Genomic DNA, 16,208 nt, shown 5'->3' on the forward strand with positions numbered 1-16,208 from the left:
TGAATATATTCTGCACCCTTTCCAGCTTAATGACAAAACTGGTGACCAGAACTGCACACACTCCTCCATGACAATTTTGAACTTCCAGACTGTTCAATACTTTAGCCACTGACCAGGTTTTGCAGTCACCATCCAACCCACCCAAGATTGTTTCTGAGTCATTGCGCCTCCCAGCCTGCGGGTGGCACTGCACCGGGCGGAGGGCCGCAGGGAGAGGGGGCACTCTTGGTGGCCGGAAGGCTCGTCGGTCGTTCACCCTATATAAGGGCGTGTCGGGGGTTTCTCTGCCTTTTGGTCGAGCGGAGCAGGAGGCGGAGGTGAGGGCGGCGGGGATAAATGGGGGGAGGATAACGGGGGGCGCCGCACCGGGTCGGGTCGACAGTACCCCCGCTTCCCCAACCCCCCCCATAAGCACCCCGCTCCTCGAGCGCATCTCCCCGGGATACCGGCACGTGTCGGTTGCCGGGCAGCGCAGGAGCCCGGACCACGTGCCGGTGCGGTGCAGCGCCCCTCCCCCGGTGCAGCTTCTCTCCTTCCCACCCCCCCCCCCCCGCGGGGGTCCCGGCGGCGAACCCCCCCCTCCCCCGGTGCAGCTCCCCTCCTTCTTCTCTCCTTCCCCCCCCGTGCAGCTCCCCTCCTTCCCCCACCCCCGAGGGTCCTGGCGGCGGCGGTCGCCCCCCCCCCCCCCGTGCAGCGCGCCCCCGGGGGTCCCGGCGCCTCCTGCCTCCCCACTTTATAATCCTGGCTTCTCCCTCCCCGGACCAGCCTCCCTCCGGGTTTTGACCCAGCGCCTCCCTGCTTGCAGGTTCCGTGAGCCCCGCGCTTCCTGCAGCTTGGGTCGCATTTAATGCGCTGCCTCCCAACGCCAGTGACCCGGGTTCAATCCTGGCCGCGGGTGCTGTCGGCGTGGAGTTTGCACGTTCTCCCTGTCACCGCGTGGTTTCCCTCGGGTGCTCCAACTTCCACATCCTAAGGTCGTGCTAGTCGGTGGGTTAATTGGCTGCTGTAAACTGTTGCTGGTGGTGAGTGGTAGAATCGGGGGGGGGGGGGGCTTGGTGGGAGTGTGGAAATAGGGTTAGTCAGCACGGACTCGTGGGCCGAAGGGACTCTTTCTACATTGACTAGTTAAAGTATTGTCCTTAACAGTTTATTTCAAATGATCTGTTGGGTGTTCTCCCCACGGTTCTCAACCCCTGTTCCAGCTTCTTGACCGCTGCTGACCCTGTTTGCCTCTCCCATACTGGTCGTGTTTGTATGAATGATATTATATTGATGGCTTCTAGTTTTAAATCGGTTTGTTATTGGTGCTAACGTCTATTCCCTGCATCTACTGCATCATGAACACTCCCTTGAAAATTTTAAGCACCCATTTGGACACCTCTTTTCCAGGAAGGAACCACAGCATGGATCACTAAAATTGCAATACTGTTCACTTGTAATTCAAGTGATAAGTTGTATTCCAAAATCGGCCTGCATGTAGATCTATACTGATGTTCAGGCTAGTTTGGTTTTCAGACTTAGTGTGGGCTCTAGTTGGTTAGTTGGTTGTGCAAATTTGAATCGGAGGTTGCTTGGGATAAGTGTTCTAATGTAGACGCCTTCCCCTTCTGGACAAATGAGGTCTCCAGGTATGAAAGAACTTTAAGTTTCAGCATTGACTCTGCAATGCTGTGATTGGGACATGATTTACAGGGGCTGAAGGTCACATGGTGCTGGTGTATATTACCAACTGAACTTGTTGTTTTCCACAGTACAATGGCATTGTTACTGGCTTCGCATGGTGGGTACTGGCAAGTATTCCTGAGTAGCTGCTGCATTTATGGAGGTAAATTTAATTTTATTGACTTCATGTTTTTAGGTATCTAAATGGTTTGATTTCTGTTTAGTTTTTCCTTTTCACAGGCACATGTTCCATGATAATCGATAAATATGTACTGCACATGTGCCACATGGGGCTACAAAAATGACTAAAGAAATAATGCTGAATTTCTTGAGGCAAATTAGATCAGATGTTACTTGAGAAGTGGAAAAAATGAACACTTCAAATATAAATGTGTAATTATGCAGATTTTGTTGCAACAGCTTTCTTTCTGCAATTAAACACTGGTACCCGGTGACCCGTCTAATTGGGGGTGGTGGCAGCAGTTGTGATTCTAGAAAATGAACCATGCTGCAATTTTCTGTCTTAGAAAGCCACATCAGCATGTGCATCAAGAAATGAGAGTTGAAAGTTTTTTAACAAATTCTGAGTGAATTTTATTCTGTTAAATGTGTGGGTAGTGATTTGAGGATTCTGTAAGGGCACAATTCTATTGGCCATCATGCTGGGGGTTTCCTTTTGTGGATTTGTCTTTCCCATTAATGTTCCATTGTGGGCACCCAGTGAGCTTGCTCCTGCTGGGTTCTGTTCATTCATGGTGTGGAAGCGTAGACATTGGACTGACATGTAGTCCTGTTTCATAAGATTGGTGATTGAGCAGGTCTCTTGACCTTCAGATGGGTAAAGGCAGCACCCTATATATTCCTAGGCCACTTTGGTACCTGCAGTAACCAGGAAGAAAAAGGTTTGCAAAATGTAATTGATTGTGAAAATAATTGAAGATTGTGGGTGAGATTGAGAATAAGTGCTAACATATTAGTGACAGATTCAGAGTTGAGGTTTATTCTGATTTGCTTAACCTGTTTTCTCCAGGCAGACTGAATTCTATCCTTCTCCAAAATGGATGAAAATCAAAGTGAGGAATTCTGGGATCAGACATACTTTTAGTGAGGTGAGCTGATGAATATCTACATTTTTTAAGAAGAAATGCAACCACCAACGTGGGCATCCAGCAGCTTCTGTCTGGCACTGTCTGTGTGGCGTGTGGGAGCATAGACTTTTGGTCTGTGATGTACAGTCCCGTTCCATAACGTTGAAGAGCAGGTATGTCCCCAGCTTTTAGCTGGTGAGGACTGCATCCATATATTCCTAGACCTTCCCTGTCTGCTGTGACTGGGGAGATAAACCATATAGGGTACATGTCTATAATGAAAGCAGTGCTGGTCGGGCGAAATCTGAGGAAGCAGTTAACCTTTGGTCAGAATGTTAGTACTTTAGTGTTTTCCTGTTTTGATTAGATGTGGGAAGAATTGAAATTATTTTGATTTGGGGACTTCTGCCTTTTGTCTCAAGATCTTCCTGGTGTGGATTATTTGGCACTGATTTTCAGTTGTTTGAATTTCTCCATAGCACCCCCTTAGTGAAAATGACTTCCTACCCAATTCCTTTGACAATTTCCCCTTAATATCTGCTGAGAATGAAACTTTTATGGCAATGAATTGCCTCTTGAACTACACTAGAATTAAGTTTACTACTTCTCAGGAAGTGCAGTTCCTTCCTCAGCTAATTGAAGAAATCAGACCATTAAGTTAAGTGTACAAGATTAGCTTGTAGCTTCTGGAGCAGGAATGGTGGGGAGAATTCAGATTAAATTATTCCTTTTTTTTGCAGGAAGGAGTATTTAACAAAGTTGGCTGAGATTTCATGGTGAGTATTGAGCCAAATTTTAAAAATGTTGGATATAAAGTAGAATTCAGGTCCTCTCCAGGTTGTTAGGATTCTTCCTGTAACCTGGATAATTTGTAAGTCTGCAATGTGGCTGAAAGGTTCCCAGGCAGTAGAGGATGCCTGCAGCAGCTGGCATCCATCTGGCCAGTCTCTCAAATGCTCACGTGTATATATGGTTTGTACATGTTTGGTGTTTAAAAACCTGGGAAGGACCTGTATAAAAATTTGAATAATATAAATTGAATTTTAGTTGTGTTTGCACTTAGTGAAGATTTGAAATGTTCTTTGATCAATGGAAAGTGGTGGATTTGGCTTCTCCACTAAGATGTTCCAATGTGGACATCCAGTGAGGTTCCTCTCATCTGGCTCTGTCTTCATGGCGTATGGGAGCATAGACCTATGGTCTATGATGTACAGTCCTCTTCCATGACATTGGAGAGAGGTATGTCCCCAGCCTCTAGGCTGGTGAGGACAGCATCCTGTATATTCCTAGGCCTTCTCAGTCTTTGCAATGTCTGAGGAGATAAACCATGCAGGATACAATTATTTCATTGTGTTTGGAATAGATGGATTTTTCATGAATTTTGGTTGATTGGTGACTCATTGTTCTGATTTTAGTGTTCCACAGTACCAAAGATTTGCCCATCTTTCAACTGGGAAGAACTGAAAGGCAGGAATGCTGCGAGATGCACCTTTGAGAGGTGAAGTATTTAATCATTCATTCATTAGAATAAGAAACCCAATGTGGACATCCAGCAAGTTCGCTCTTGTCTGGCTCTGTTCATGTGGCATGTGGGAGCGTAGACCTTTGGTCTGTGACGTACAGTCCTGTTCCACGACATTGGAGAGCAAGTGTCCCCAGCTTTTAAGCTGGTGAGGACTGCATCTTGTATATTCCTAGGCCTTCTCTGTCTGCAGTGACTGAGGAGATAAACCATGCACGATACAGTAAACTTGTAAACCAGAAACTAAAGCACTATTTGAGATGGCTCAACATATTGGGCAGCACTTGAAGAGTTTCAGATTAATAACTTCCACTTGGTTTTCCTGGGCTTCAGGTTGCCTTCAGCCTCAAGGCTGCAATGTATTAAATGTTCAGTGTTACCAGCATATTGTCCTTTGCATGATAACTGTATCCCATGTGCTCCAATATGGCTGTAGAAGGCAATGCTATTAATGGTGATTGGGGGATATTGAGCCATACATATTTAAATTGCTGCCAGTGATGGCTGGAATTCTGTGTGAATAGATGTGACCTCTGTTTACAATTTAGTTGTGGTGCCATATTCAGTGTTCATAGTGGAGTTGAGTTTCATCTTGCTTTGAGGTTCAGTTCCAATATAGTGAATCTCATCCATGTGTTCAGAAGTGCAGTACTGTGAAACAGTTATGCAACTGCATTGGGGGAGCTGTGCTGATCTTAACCATTGCTGGTTTCTGAGATAATAAATTGTGCTCATTTACCAATTTCAATTCTTATTTACTTCAGGTACCCAGGTGCTCTAACAAGAAAGCAACATGATCTTCAGGTGGGCTCCCAAAGAATTTAAATGCATTCAACTGTTCTTTGGAGCTGCCAGCATTTGGTTTGCAGAAGCTACAATCAACATTTGTTTTGAAATTTCTGATTTGATATGTACTTGTGGCTTTTGTATTACACACTTAAATAAAAATTCATGTTGAAGTGCTGGTTGTTTCACTAATTTTCCAGTTGCATTTTAATTTGACTTGTAGGTATGTTACTAGCCGTAGAAGTCCTTGGATGACCATAAGCTATGAAAGGTGCTGAATCAAGCATGTCCTTGATTCAGACAGAATGGGTGTTGAAAGCTCTTTAATAATGTTGGGTTCCTTTATTTACTAGGGAAATGTCTTCCACTGAGCAGTAATTTGTCAAGTTCCATCAGCTTGTGAGTGGTTGTTCCTTTACGGTCTTAAACATTGTAGATTAGAAGCTTTCTCAGGTTCTTTCATTATGGAGCAACTAATGCAGATGCAAATACTTTTTTGGGGGACCATGGAGAAAATTAAAATTAACTGTGGTAATTTGCATTCTTACAATGTATACAGGAAATGGCAGAACCCTTGGGGACATTCATGTTCAGAGATCTTGGGGTCTGATTTCATAGCTCCCTGAAAGTGCCAACTTGTGGAGGGGGTGGTGAAGAAAGCATGTGGCATACTTGCCTTCTGTTGTGTTGAGTTCATCAGGACTTCAATTAGACCAAATTTCAAGTATTTCATGCAACTCCAGTTGCTGGGGGTAAAAGAGGCAAGGTAGAATTGTAATGCATGAAATGGAAGCAGGTATGATGGCATTGTTTAAGAGGCACTTTGAAAGTGCATGACAGACAGGAAACATGGGCATAAAGACCATGTGGAAGTAGATGGAATTACTTTAACATTGTTTGGCAACAGATATTGGGCTGAAGGGCCTGTTTCTGTGCTGTCGTAATAATTTGTCCTGGACTTTAATGCTGCAAATATTAGAATTCAGTATTCACAACAAAATTCTCTATGGCTTAAATGGGTGATGCCTTATTCTGCTACCAGAATACCAGTTCTGGTAACACATTTTAAGTTTCTTGTCATGGGCATGCATACCATGTATAAATGCCATGAAAATTGGGGTTTCTGCAGCTTAGTACATTCCAAAAATGACCAGTTGAACTTAAATTATACATACATGACAAAAATCAAATTGGGAGAAAAATAAGTCTGGGTTATCTTGGGTTGGTTCAAGAACCTGATGGCAGTGGGAAGAAGCTATTGTTGAACTTTAGGCTCCTGTACCTCCTGCCTCATGGCAGCATTGAGAAAAGGGCATAGCTCAGATGCTGGAGGTCCCTGATCATGGATGTCCTCATCAGACATCACCTCTATAAGATATCCTTGATGGTGGGGAGAGTTGTACCCATGATGGAACTGGATGTTCACTATTCTCTGTAGCTTGTGTTCCTGTGCTTTAGTTTCCATACTAGGCTGTAATGCAACCAGTCAGAATGCCTTCCATTGCACATCTGTAGAAAGAAGTCAAGAGGCTTTGATGTGCCAAATCTCTCAAAGTAAAGATGCTGGCTGGCATGCTGCTTTCATAGTTGTATCTATGTGAAGTGCCCAGGATAGGTTCATTGAGGTGTTGACACTCAAGAACTTGAAGCAGCTCACCCTTTCTGCTGCCACTGCACTAGAGAAAACATTTCAGCAATGACCCCATCAACCCTCCATTTTTTTTTAATGTCACCTGTCATTCCATATCCCAAATAAGCAGAACCATTCAACCTTTATTAATCCCTTTGAGGAAGCTTGTCTACATTCTCCAATGCCATGATCCTCAAATAAGACTAAAACAGCACTAAGTATTCCAGATGCAGACTCAAAGTATACTGTAAAGCTTCATCAAAATTTTTATACTCTATATGCCTTGTAATAAATGTTAATCCTACTGATTTTTTGCAATAGCCTTTTGTGCAGTATCTTTTCATATACTTCATTGAAGTCCAAATATACTGCATCTGCTGGTTCCTCATCTTAAAGGAGTTCAAACTGTCTTGTATCGAGGAAGATACTTTTTTGATTATCATTTAAATTATCTAACTGGATTCTAGCATCTTCTTAATAACATGTTAACCTCTTGAATAGTGAGATTATATTTGTGGTTTCTCAATCTGGGATCTCAAATTCCATGGACTTGGGGTGGATTGCATCCAATGTATCAACAATCTTTCCAGATCCTAAGATATGTATCTGGAGGACTTGTCAGCCTTCAGTTTTACTATTATATTTAAAAAAACCCTAACCATAGTGTTATTTTCTCCCTGTAACTTGTTAGATGAATGTTTCTGCTGTCTTCCATGGTGTAGATGAATCAAATTGGAAATTTTCCATTTCCCTTTTAACTCCCTAGTCTCATTCTTAAAGGACAATTTATTTGTAAACATGTAGAAGCTACTATTGTCTTTTATATTTGCTAGTTTACTCTCGTGCTCTATCTTTTACCTGTTCTTGGTCATTCTTTCACTTCTGAAAATCCCAGTCCTGAGGCTTACCACTAATTTTGGCAACATATATCCTTATCAATTTGATGCCATTCTTGGATTAGCTCCTGTTTCATTCCACGATACTAATTCTAAAATAGCTCTCTGGTTCTCAGAAACCATCTGAATTGTCTAAACTATATCATAATTAAAATTGCTCATTATAGTTCCTTTATAAAAAGCCCTCAGTATTTCTTGAAATTGTCCATTTTGTACATGTAACTACTGTTAGGGGCCCTGTATACAACTCCCACCAGTTCCCTCATTTAAAGACAATGAAACATCTTGAGCTTCTGCGTCAATATCATTCCTTACCACTGCAGTGATCTCTTTTATTAACAGAGCTACCCAGGATGAATTTCTTTTCAACAGCTGGGTCTGGGGACTGAAGCATGCCCGATATGGCTGGTGTTTAAAATCTTAATCCCATCAATTGCAGCTGTTGTTTATTCTCTTAAAGCAACCAAACACTGCTAGTTTATTCTGTTACCATTCACTGAAGACTTTATTTAAAAGTACTTTATTTTCTAAAAAAAAGTATTTAACATCCATTGAAATCTGTAATGAGGTGATGCTCCAAGTTCATGAAGCTCCCATTGATACTGAAGGTAGGGGTGTTTTCTGGCACTAATCAAGTGAAGGGCATAGATGGGGTGGAAAATCAACATCCTTTTCTCATTATTGAGCGATCCAATACCAGAGGGCATGTATTTATGGCGAGGGGGGTAGGTTCAGAACAGATGTGAGGGGTATGTTTTTACTGAGAGAGTGGTGGGTGCCTGGAATGGGCAGTGGAGGCAAATTCATTGGGGGCTTTTAAGAGGGGTTTGGATGGGCACATGAATGAGAGGAAAATAGAGGGATATGGGCATTCTGCAGGTAGGAGGGATTAGCTATGTCAGCACAACAATGTGGGTGGAAGGGCCTGTTCTGTGCTGTACTGTTCTATGTTCTAACTTTAAAAATGAGTGTTGATCAGCTGTTTGACTGTGAAGCCTGATTCTGTTCTTGCCCAAAGATCACAAATGCAGAACTTCCACCAGAGATTATTGTACAGGAATCAGTAGCCAGAAATTTACTATTTTTCCTCCCCTAAATTTGGTTGCAGCAGCTGACTGTGACACAATTTTGGTTTATTTATCACCTTTAATATTGTGAAATGTCTCAGCTCTCTTCACTGGAGTAGTCACAAAATTTGATATTATGTCAAAGAGAGAGTGATACATCAAGGCAAGCAACCGAACTCTGTTCAAAGAGATACTTTAAAAGAGCATCTTAAAAAAACCAGAGAGGCACGGGGAAGGAATTTGACAGTTTGGGGACATGCGACAAATGACAATGGTGAGTCCAAAGTTGGATGAGTGCAAATTTCTTGGAGAGCTGTTACGCTGGAGGAGTTTAAATAGTGATGGACCACGAGTGGATTTGAGCACGAGACTTGAGAATTTTTAGATTGAGACATAGAGAGTCAGCTTTGATCAACAATGTAGTAACTGGATTTAGCATGAACTGGGATAGATTGAGCAGCTTTTGAATGTTTGTTTATTAAGAGGTGAGAGCAACCACTGAATTAGCTAAATCACATCAATATCAATCTGATGAAAAATAATTTACATGAACTATTAACTTTGTGTCTAACTCCACAGATATGCCTAATATGCTAAGGATTTCCAGCACTTTCAAAATTCCTATTCCCCACCCCCCAAATCCCATCTCTCAGAATCACAGCACTTTGTTTTAGTACTCATTTTTTGTTTGCTGTTACCACTGAGCCATTAGGACACAATCGGCACTTAGCTTTCTGTACAGAATATGGAAGGTTGAAAGTTGGACAGCTTTTTATAAGGAGCTGACACATTCATAACTGGTTTAATGTGCTTCCTGTGATTATTGAGGATAATTGTGCATCACTGCACCACCCCTAATATAATTTAGCTGGTAAAATGCTAACTAAAACATATTTAAGAGTGCCAGAGCCAACAGTTTACAATTTAAACAATAATTTGTGCAGTGTTGGTGGAGAATGGCAACCATGAGCATGTGGTAGCCACTATAAAAAACAATGCTGTCTCCTGTCAGCTGAATCAAAGATTTACAGCAAAGAAGGAAGCCATTTAGTCTGTTGTATCTATGCTGATCAAAAATGGAATTAGGGTTAATCCCTCTTCCCAGCTCTTGTCCACAGCCCAACATGTTATGGCTCTTCATATGCTCATCCATGTACTTTTAAAATATTGTGAGAGTTTCTGCCTTCACCCTTCTTCTGGCAACGAGCTCCAGACCCCTGTTTATTGAGTGATTGTTCCCTACAATTCTCCTATAATCCTTATACCAATTAACCTAAATCAATCCCCTCTATTTACTGACATTCCTGCAATGGGAAGGAGGTCAAAAAGGCAACAGCATTGATTGCATTTTCAATGAGGAAATACCGATTAGGATTACAAATATTTTTTCTGTTCATTGTTGTTATTTTTTTCATTATTAACTTCCTTTAATCCAGAGAGGGCGAGGGTAATATAATGGATTCAGTTTATTTCTTATTTGTTAAACCTATCTGAGGGTTTCTGCATTTTACCAGTCTAAACCTTTCGTAATTTTAAACCACTTAATTGTTTCAATAATCTCTCCTCATAAGTACAATTCTCTAGGTCTTGAAATATCCTTGTAAATCTCCTCTGCACCCTCCTTGTAATAATGTAACCAAAAATATCAACGATATTCTTGTTATGATCCAACTAGAATTTTACACAATTCTAGCTTTATCTCACTGCTCTTGCATTCAGTTCCTCAGCCATCAAAGGAAGTATACGGCTCTCCAATTACAAAAATTCCTGTTGATCATCGCCTGTTGCTTTCTCCCAATGAGCCAATTTTGAATCCAAGTTTCCCCAGAATCTCATGTCCTTTTACTTTTTGATCACTGTACTATGTGGAACTTCATCAAATGCCTTGTTAAAAACATAATTTTGTCAGACATGACCTTGCTGTTCCTGAATAACCTAAGCCTCTCTAAGTGCTCATTTTTATATTCTCTTATTATACTGAAGGCAGCCATTCAGCCCATTGAGTCTGCACTAGCTGAATTAAATTAGTTCTCTTTTTTTTCAGTCCATTGGCATCACATGTGTAGTGAAAGACCACTGGATAACTATGGTCTGCAATACTTCCCCCACACCCCTACTACCACCCACACCTCACCCCAATTCATCAACTCACCTCCCCTCAACCCCCACCCCCACACACCACCCCACCCTCCACCCCCACACCCCTACACCCCTACTATCACCCACACCTCACTCCAACTCATCAACTCACCCCGCCTCAACCCCCACCCCCCACACACCACCCCACCCTCCACCACCCTCAACCCCCACACCCCTACTACCACCCACACCTCACCCCAACTCATCAACTCACCCCCCCTCAACCCCCACACACCACCCCACCCTCCACCACCCTCAACCCCCACACCCCAACCCCACACCTCAACCACCAACTCAACCCCCAACCCCACCCCCTTGCTTTTCTTTTAGGAGCTGGTGAAATCAAAACAAAACCTGCAAATTCTGGAAATCTGACATTAAAGCTGGAAAGACTTGTGGAACGGGAACCAGGGTCGACGTTGGAGCTGGCGGGAAGGGCGTTAGCTTTCATGCGGGAACAGTCCGCCCGGGCGCGCCCCCGCCGCCCCATCGATTTCAAACTGCGCATGCGCCGCCGGCCCGCCGTGTGAGTCAGTGAGCGGGCGAGCGCGGCTCGGCGGGCAGATCACCGACCGCGCCGAGGTAACCGGCGCACGTCCTTCCATCGGTCGGCTCTCTTCACTCACAGTGAAGGCGGCAGCGGCCGCCTCTTTACCCCGGGGCCTGGATCCCCGGGCGCGCACCGATCTCCCGCCTCAACCCTCTTTCCCCCTCCCTCCCTCCCTCCCTCAAGCCGTCCCCCCACCCACCCCCGGTGCTCCTCGCCTCCCCCTTCCCCCACCCCCGGTGCTCCTCGCCTCCCCCTTCCCCCACCCCCGGTGCTCCTCGCCTCCCCCTTCCCCCACCCCCGGTGCTCCTCGCCTCCCCCGCCGTGATTGAAGCCCCGGCGACCGCCGGTCGGCCTCCTGCTAAAGTTTCCCTTTGCAGAAGTGGGGCCGGGTTCCCGCGACGCGGGAATTTCAAACGCGGTGGGGCCTGAGCCTGGGAGGATGAGCCGGAGCCGTCCTGCTGATCCCCGGCCGAGCTCAGGCCCCTTCCCCCGGCCCGTGCTGGAGCCCCTTCCGATGCAGCGGGGGTGGGCTTGATGCATTATTGTTTAATTATTTGCATTCTCCTGGTTTTAAATGTAGTTTTAAGAACTGGAGTTGCGCAGTGTGCCTGATTTCTTTTATCGCGGTGCGTAGGGATGACAGCAAAACGCTTGAGCATATTCAGCCTATTTTTATACGAGTCGTGTGGGTAAGGAGTGTTTATTTTTGTGGGCACAATTATAAGGCCTGGCTGTGGTCTCATTGAGAATTATAGGCAGTTGGATTATTTTCAAAATTCTTTGCTGTGGTAGTGATGTGATTTTGTCTTAATCGATGGAGTTAGTTTGCAACAAGGATTTGGAAATGTACTTGAAGAAAGGAATAAATCGATGGTGGGTGGGTGGGGGACTGACGGATGGGACTGTTTTCAAAGAGCTACATTGGCCCTGAGCTGACCTTGATGCCACAAGAGTCTAGACATGCTTTAAAATGTAGTCTGCTGTATCTTAATGATAGCCTGCTGCAGTCTTAATGAGGAAATGTCGTAAAGATCCAATGTAATATAATATTTGTGCCTTTTTGACCTAGTAAGAATCAATAAGTTAGCACAGAAATCAGTTATGTGTTATTAGTTTATCATTATTTATTACGCTGTCTGACCTGCTGAATTCCTCGAGCAGGTTATTTTTTGCTCCAGGTTCCAGCATCTGCAGTCTCTTGTGTTCCAATTATTTATTAAAATGCTATACACATTCAGTATTTATAATTAAAAGCAGCAGTTCTCAAAGCAATGGGTTATTTAACAAAGGAACTTTGAAGATTGGAGGATATTTTAGCACACTTTTTATCTGAAGAACCTCACAGATGGGTGCAGCTAAATCTCATGGCAACAAGTCGTGCATATGTATTTATGTCTCTGTTCACAGTCACTTAAACTGCTTAATATTGCTTCTCAGGAATTTCGGAATACAATGTCAGGAAAAAGACCAGTGAAGAGATCAAAGGATAATCAGAAAAAGCAAGATGAAGAAAGTAAAAAGATAAAGAGTGAGTATATCCATTCACTTCTTCAATCACTAATTGTCAAGTGTCATGATTTCCTGTTGTTATTAACTAATTTTTTTGTTATTTTAGGTGCATTTTAAGCATGTAAATTATTCATGTTTTCTGCAACTTTAATTTTTTGTGTTCGATCGGCCAATATATATTGATTGATAAAACAGCAGTCTGCTCTCAGTATTTGGAGAGTGCTTGGACTCTTTATAGAGAGAAGAATGGGTTAAGTATGACATTTTGGTGGTCTGCGTTGGTTGAGGCATTTTTGTTTGTACCGAAACTATGTAGGTCAACGTTATGGGAGAACACAGATGAAGATTTGGTGGCACGTTTGGCAAAATGATGGATTAGTGGGATGTTAGGACCAATTTCTGAGAAATGGGATTTGTTTTCCATTCATTGTTTGAGAACTCTGGTATATTAAGTTTCTCAGCTCAGAATCAGATTTATTATCCCAGACATTTGAAATTTGTTGCTTTGCAGCAGCAGTACAGTGCAAAGACACAAAAATCTATAAATTATGAAAATAACTAAATAGTGCAAGAAAAATAATGAGGCAGTATTCATGGGTTCATGGACTGTTCAGAAATCTGATGCTGGAGGGGAAGAAGCTGTTCCTGAATCATTGAGTGTGGGTCTTCAGGCTCCTGTACCTCTTCCCTGATGGTAGTAACTAGAAGAGGGCATGTCCTGGATAGTGAACATCCGGTAGATGATGATAGAGCATGATAGAGCATACTCCATCTGCCTTCTTGAGGCACCACGTCTTGAAGATGTCCTGGATGGTGGGGAGGGTGGTGTCCATGGTGGAGCCGGCTGAGTCCACAACCCTCTACAGCCTCTTGCGATCCTGTGCTTTGGAGGCTCCATGTCAGACTATGATGCGACCAGTCAGGATCCTCTCCACTGTACATCAAAGGAAATTTGTAAGAGTCTTTGACATACCAAATCTCAAACTCCTAACAAAGTAGTATTGTTTATGGAGACCTGGACTATTGATTGAAAGACATGGGTTTGAACCCCCCACTGTGACAGCTGTGGAATTTAAATTCAAGTAATATATCTGGAAAATAATCTCATAATATAACTTAATCTGTATAAATTTAGTAACGTAAATCTAAGATGACCAGATAGCAACTAGATTGTTGTAAAATTCAATTTGGTTAACTAAACCTTCTTAAGGGAAGGAAATCTACAGTCCTTGTCTTGGCCAATGTGGTTAACTCTTAACTGCTTCCTTTATGCGTAAGTTAGGGACGGGCAGTTAATGGCAGATTTGCTAGTGATGTCTGCATCTGATAATCTGAACGAGACTGTGAACACCTGATTAAACAATGAACAGGGAATTAATTGTATTGGGAGAATGGTCTTTATGGGTTAGCTGACTCTTGGTTAGTAGTTCCTTTATCAATCACTGCCCATGTATGTCTCTGATGTTTGCTGGACTGGTCCTGATGTATTTTGCATGGTAGGCAGCCTTGTGTTATCAACAAACTGGGTTGCTAGACAACTTTAGGGCAAGTCTGATCCAAGGGACAAGCTGAGGAGGGAGTAGATTCCAGAATGTAGGATGTTGGCAGTCGATGGCGGAGCAAAGGTAGTAGGTGATTGGCAAGAGACCAGAACTGGGGAACTGCAAATATCTTGGAAGGTTTCAGGACTGGATATTGATCACAGAAACAGGGAAGGGCAAGGCTGTGGAAGGTTTTGAATTTTGAAGTTATGGCATTGCCATATTGGGAGTCGGTGCAGGCTGGTGAATCACAAAGTGAATCGCACTTATTGCAATTTCGGATACAGGCAGCTGAGTTTTGGAGGAACGTGAACTCATAGCAGGATGAAAAATGGGTGTCTGGAAGATCAAGTCCAGACATAGTAAAGGAAACTAGTCCTTTTTCTTTGGGAGGCTGTGAACCCACCTCTGCCCCAAAACTTTTTGATGCTGATACTTCTGATCCAGACTGGCAGTAGTGGTGGTGCTGGCATGTATAAATGGGTCCTTGCTGTTCTATCTCGGTGGTGTGCCAGCTGTGGATTTTAGCTTGCCTTTGCTAGGTTGGAGCCACAGCTTTCCATCACTGCTTGGGCTATACCTAACTACACAAATTGGCAAAGATTACCTGACAGTTTCTGATGCATTGCTTGCCCAGTTGCATTTGTTTGCTCGATTAATAAAAGATGTGAGGATTATGATAAACAGTTTGCTTTTATTTTTTTCTTGGTTAATTGACAGTTACATAGATTTATAATCCGTAATTTCATGGATCTATACCAAACATATTAAAAGTAGCAGATCAATTGTGCATCGGTTCCTTGAAATACCACGAATGTTGGGGGTGAGTCCCACCAAGGAAGGGGATTAAAGAAGTTGATATCCAGAAGTTCCATGGGACCTCTGTTTTAAGTGCGAGGGAAATAAAATGGCATTTCCTGAAGGCAGTTTAAACTGACCGAACATCGCTATATGGCTTTATGATGTCTGCAGACTCTATTGATGAGGTCTGCTGTTTTTGTTTTGTTAATGTTTCTGGTACCATGGCATCCTCTGTGCATCACACTAAGTGATTGTGCCCCTGTATTCTTACTTCATGAACATATGATCTCTTGGGAAGGGCTAGAGAACATGTGCAGTGGTTTGATCCTTTTTTTCTTTTGGCCCTATTTGTGACATCACAGCTACTTTTCCCGCAGTGTCAGTCTTGCTGGTTGATGATATTGTCTCAGTAAGTGCTGACTGCCTTCGTGGAGGCCTCTTTATGTCCTTGTGTTCATTGAGTAAAAATCTAAACTTTCACTACTGGCTTCACTTGAAAGATTGTGTCACCTTTTACTTGCTTCTTGTAGCTGTGGATATCATGAGCTGGGAAGTGGATGCACCTTTGTCAAAGAATACAGGGTTCAGAAGAGTAAGTAACAAAGCAAGCTCAGCTTCAAACTGGGTAAAGGCACCCAGTTCGGTAGCATGTTGACTGTAAGTTTTGAATTGTTAATTAAGTTTCAGTAGCTGTTCACTGAATCCTGTCTAAGGAGCTCTTAAGTAGACAATGAGCAAAGGGCCTGGGTTTAGCTTTGCTGCTTTTCAAGGCTGAATAACGCTCTAAGTGTAGTCTCAAGTAAAGGCTTGTCAATTAGTTGAGGAGATATGAACTTGGGACTGGATCTCTGCTGCCATGGGTTTCTTTTGTGATAGGTGATATTTTGGCCAGGCTTAGTTAAAATGCATGAAAATCATTACCTAGCTGTCTAGGTTCAAATTTTTCTGTTAGGCATGTGTTATGTTGGAGAAAGCACTGCTGTCTTGGATTGAAATGTATTTCAGCAGTCCATCTTC

The 16,208-nt window shown here is 43.2% G+C and overlaps 1 protein-coding gene, 1 long non-coding RNA gene and 3 other non-coding genes across 6 annotated transcripts in view; all 5 read left to right on the plus strand.

Moving 5' to 3' along the window:
* The first annotated feature begins 1,731 nt into the window (after nt 1–1,731).
* On the plus strand, nt 1,732–5,231 carry LOC127581763 (uncharacterized). Its single transcript, XR_007958009.1, has 5 exons — nt 1,732–1,825; nt 2,693–2,771; nt 3,491–3,526; nt 4,166–4,248; nt 5,037–5,231. It is a non-coding gene; the product is annotated as an uncharacterized LOC127581763 (long non-coding RNA).
* Nucleotides 2,816–3,022, plus strand: LOC127581907 (small nucleolar RNA SNORA73 family). The gene has a single exon (XR_007958032.1). It is a non-coding gene; the product is annotated as a small nucleolar RNA SNORA73 family (small nucleolar RNA).
* Nucleotides 3,878–4,092, plus strand: LOC127581905 (small nucleolar RNA SNORA73 family). The gene has a single exon (XR_007958030.1). It is a non-coding gene; the product is annotated as a small nucleolar RNA SNORA73 family (small nucleolar RNA).
* Nucleotides 4,287–4,498, plus strand: LOC127581906 (small nucleolar RNA SNORA73 family). Its single transcript, XR_007958031.1, has one exon. It is a non-coding gene; the product is annotated as a small nucleolar RNA SNORA73 family (small nucleolar RNA).
* Nucleotides 5,232–11,146: 5,915 nt separating the features above from the next.
* The window catches only part of rcc1 (regulator of chromosome condensation 1), a 28,658-nt gene continuing 23,596 nt past the window's right edge, over nt 11,147–16,208 (plus strand). The window contains exons 1-2 of one of the 2 annotated variants that reach the window (XM_052036297.1): nt 11,147–11,372; nt 12,778–12,868. In XM_052036297.1, the coding sequence (XP_051892257.1) occupies nt 12,793–12,868 (76 nt within the window). In that variant the 5' untranslated portion in view covers nt 11,147–11,372; nt 12,778–12,792. Of the gene's footprint in view, nt 11,373–11,923; nt 12,030–12,777; nt 12,869–16,208 lie in introns of those variants that run through there. The other variant, XM_052036296.1, reaches the window with a different exon arrangement.

Source organism: Pristis pectinata, chromosome 22 (genome assembly GCF_009764475.1).
Source record: "Pristis pectinata isolate sPriPec2 chromosome 22, sPriPec2.1.pri, whole genome shotgun sequence".
Taxonomy (NCBI): domain Eukaryota; kingdom Metazoa; phylum Chordata; class Chondrichthyes; order Rhinopristiformes; family Pristidae; genus Pristis; species Pristis pectinata.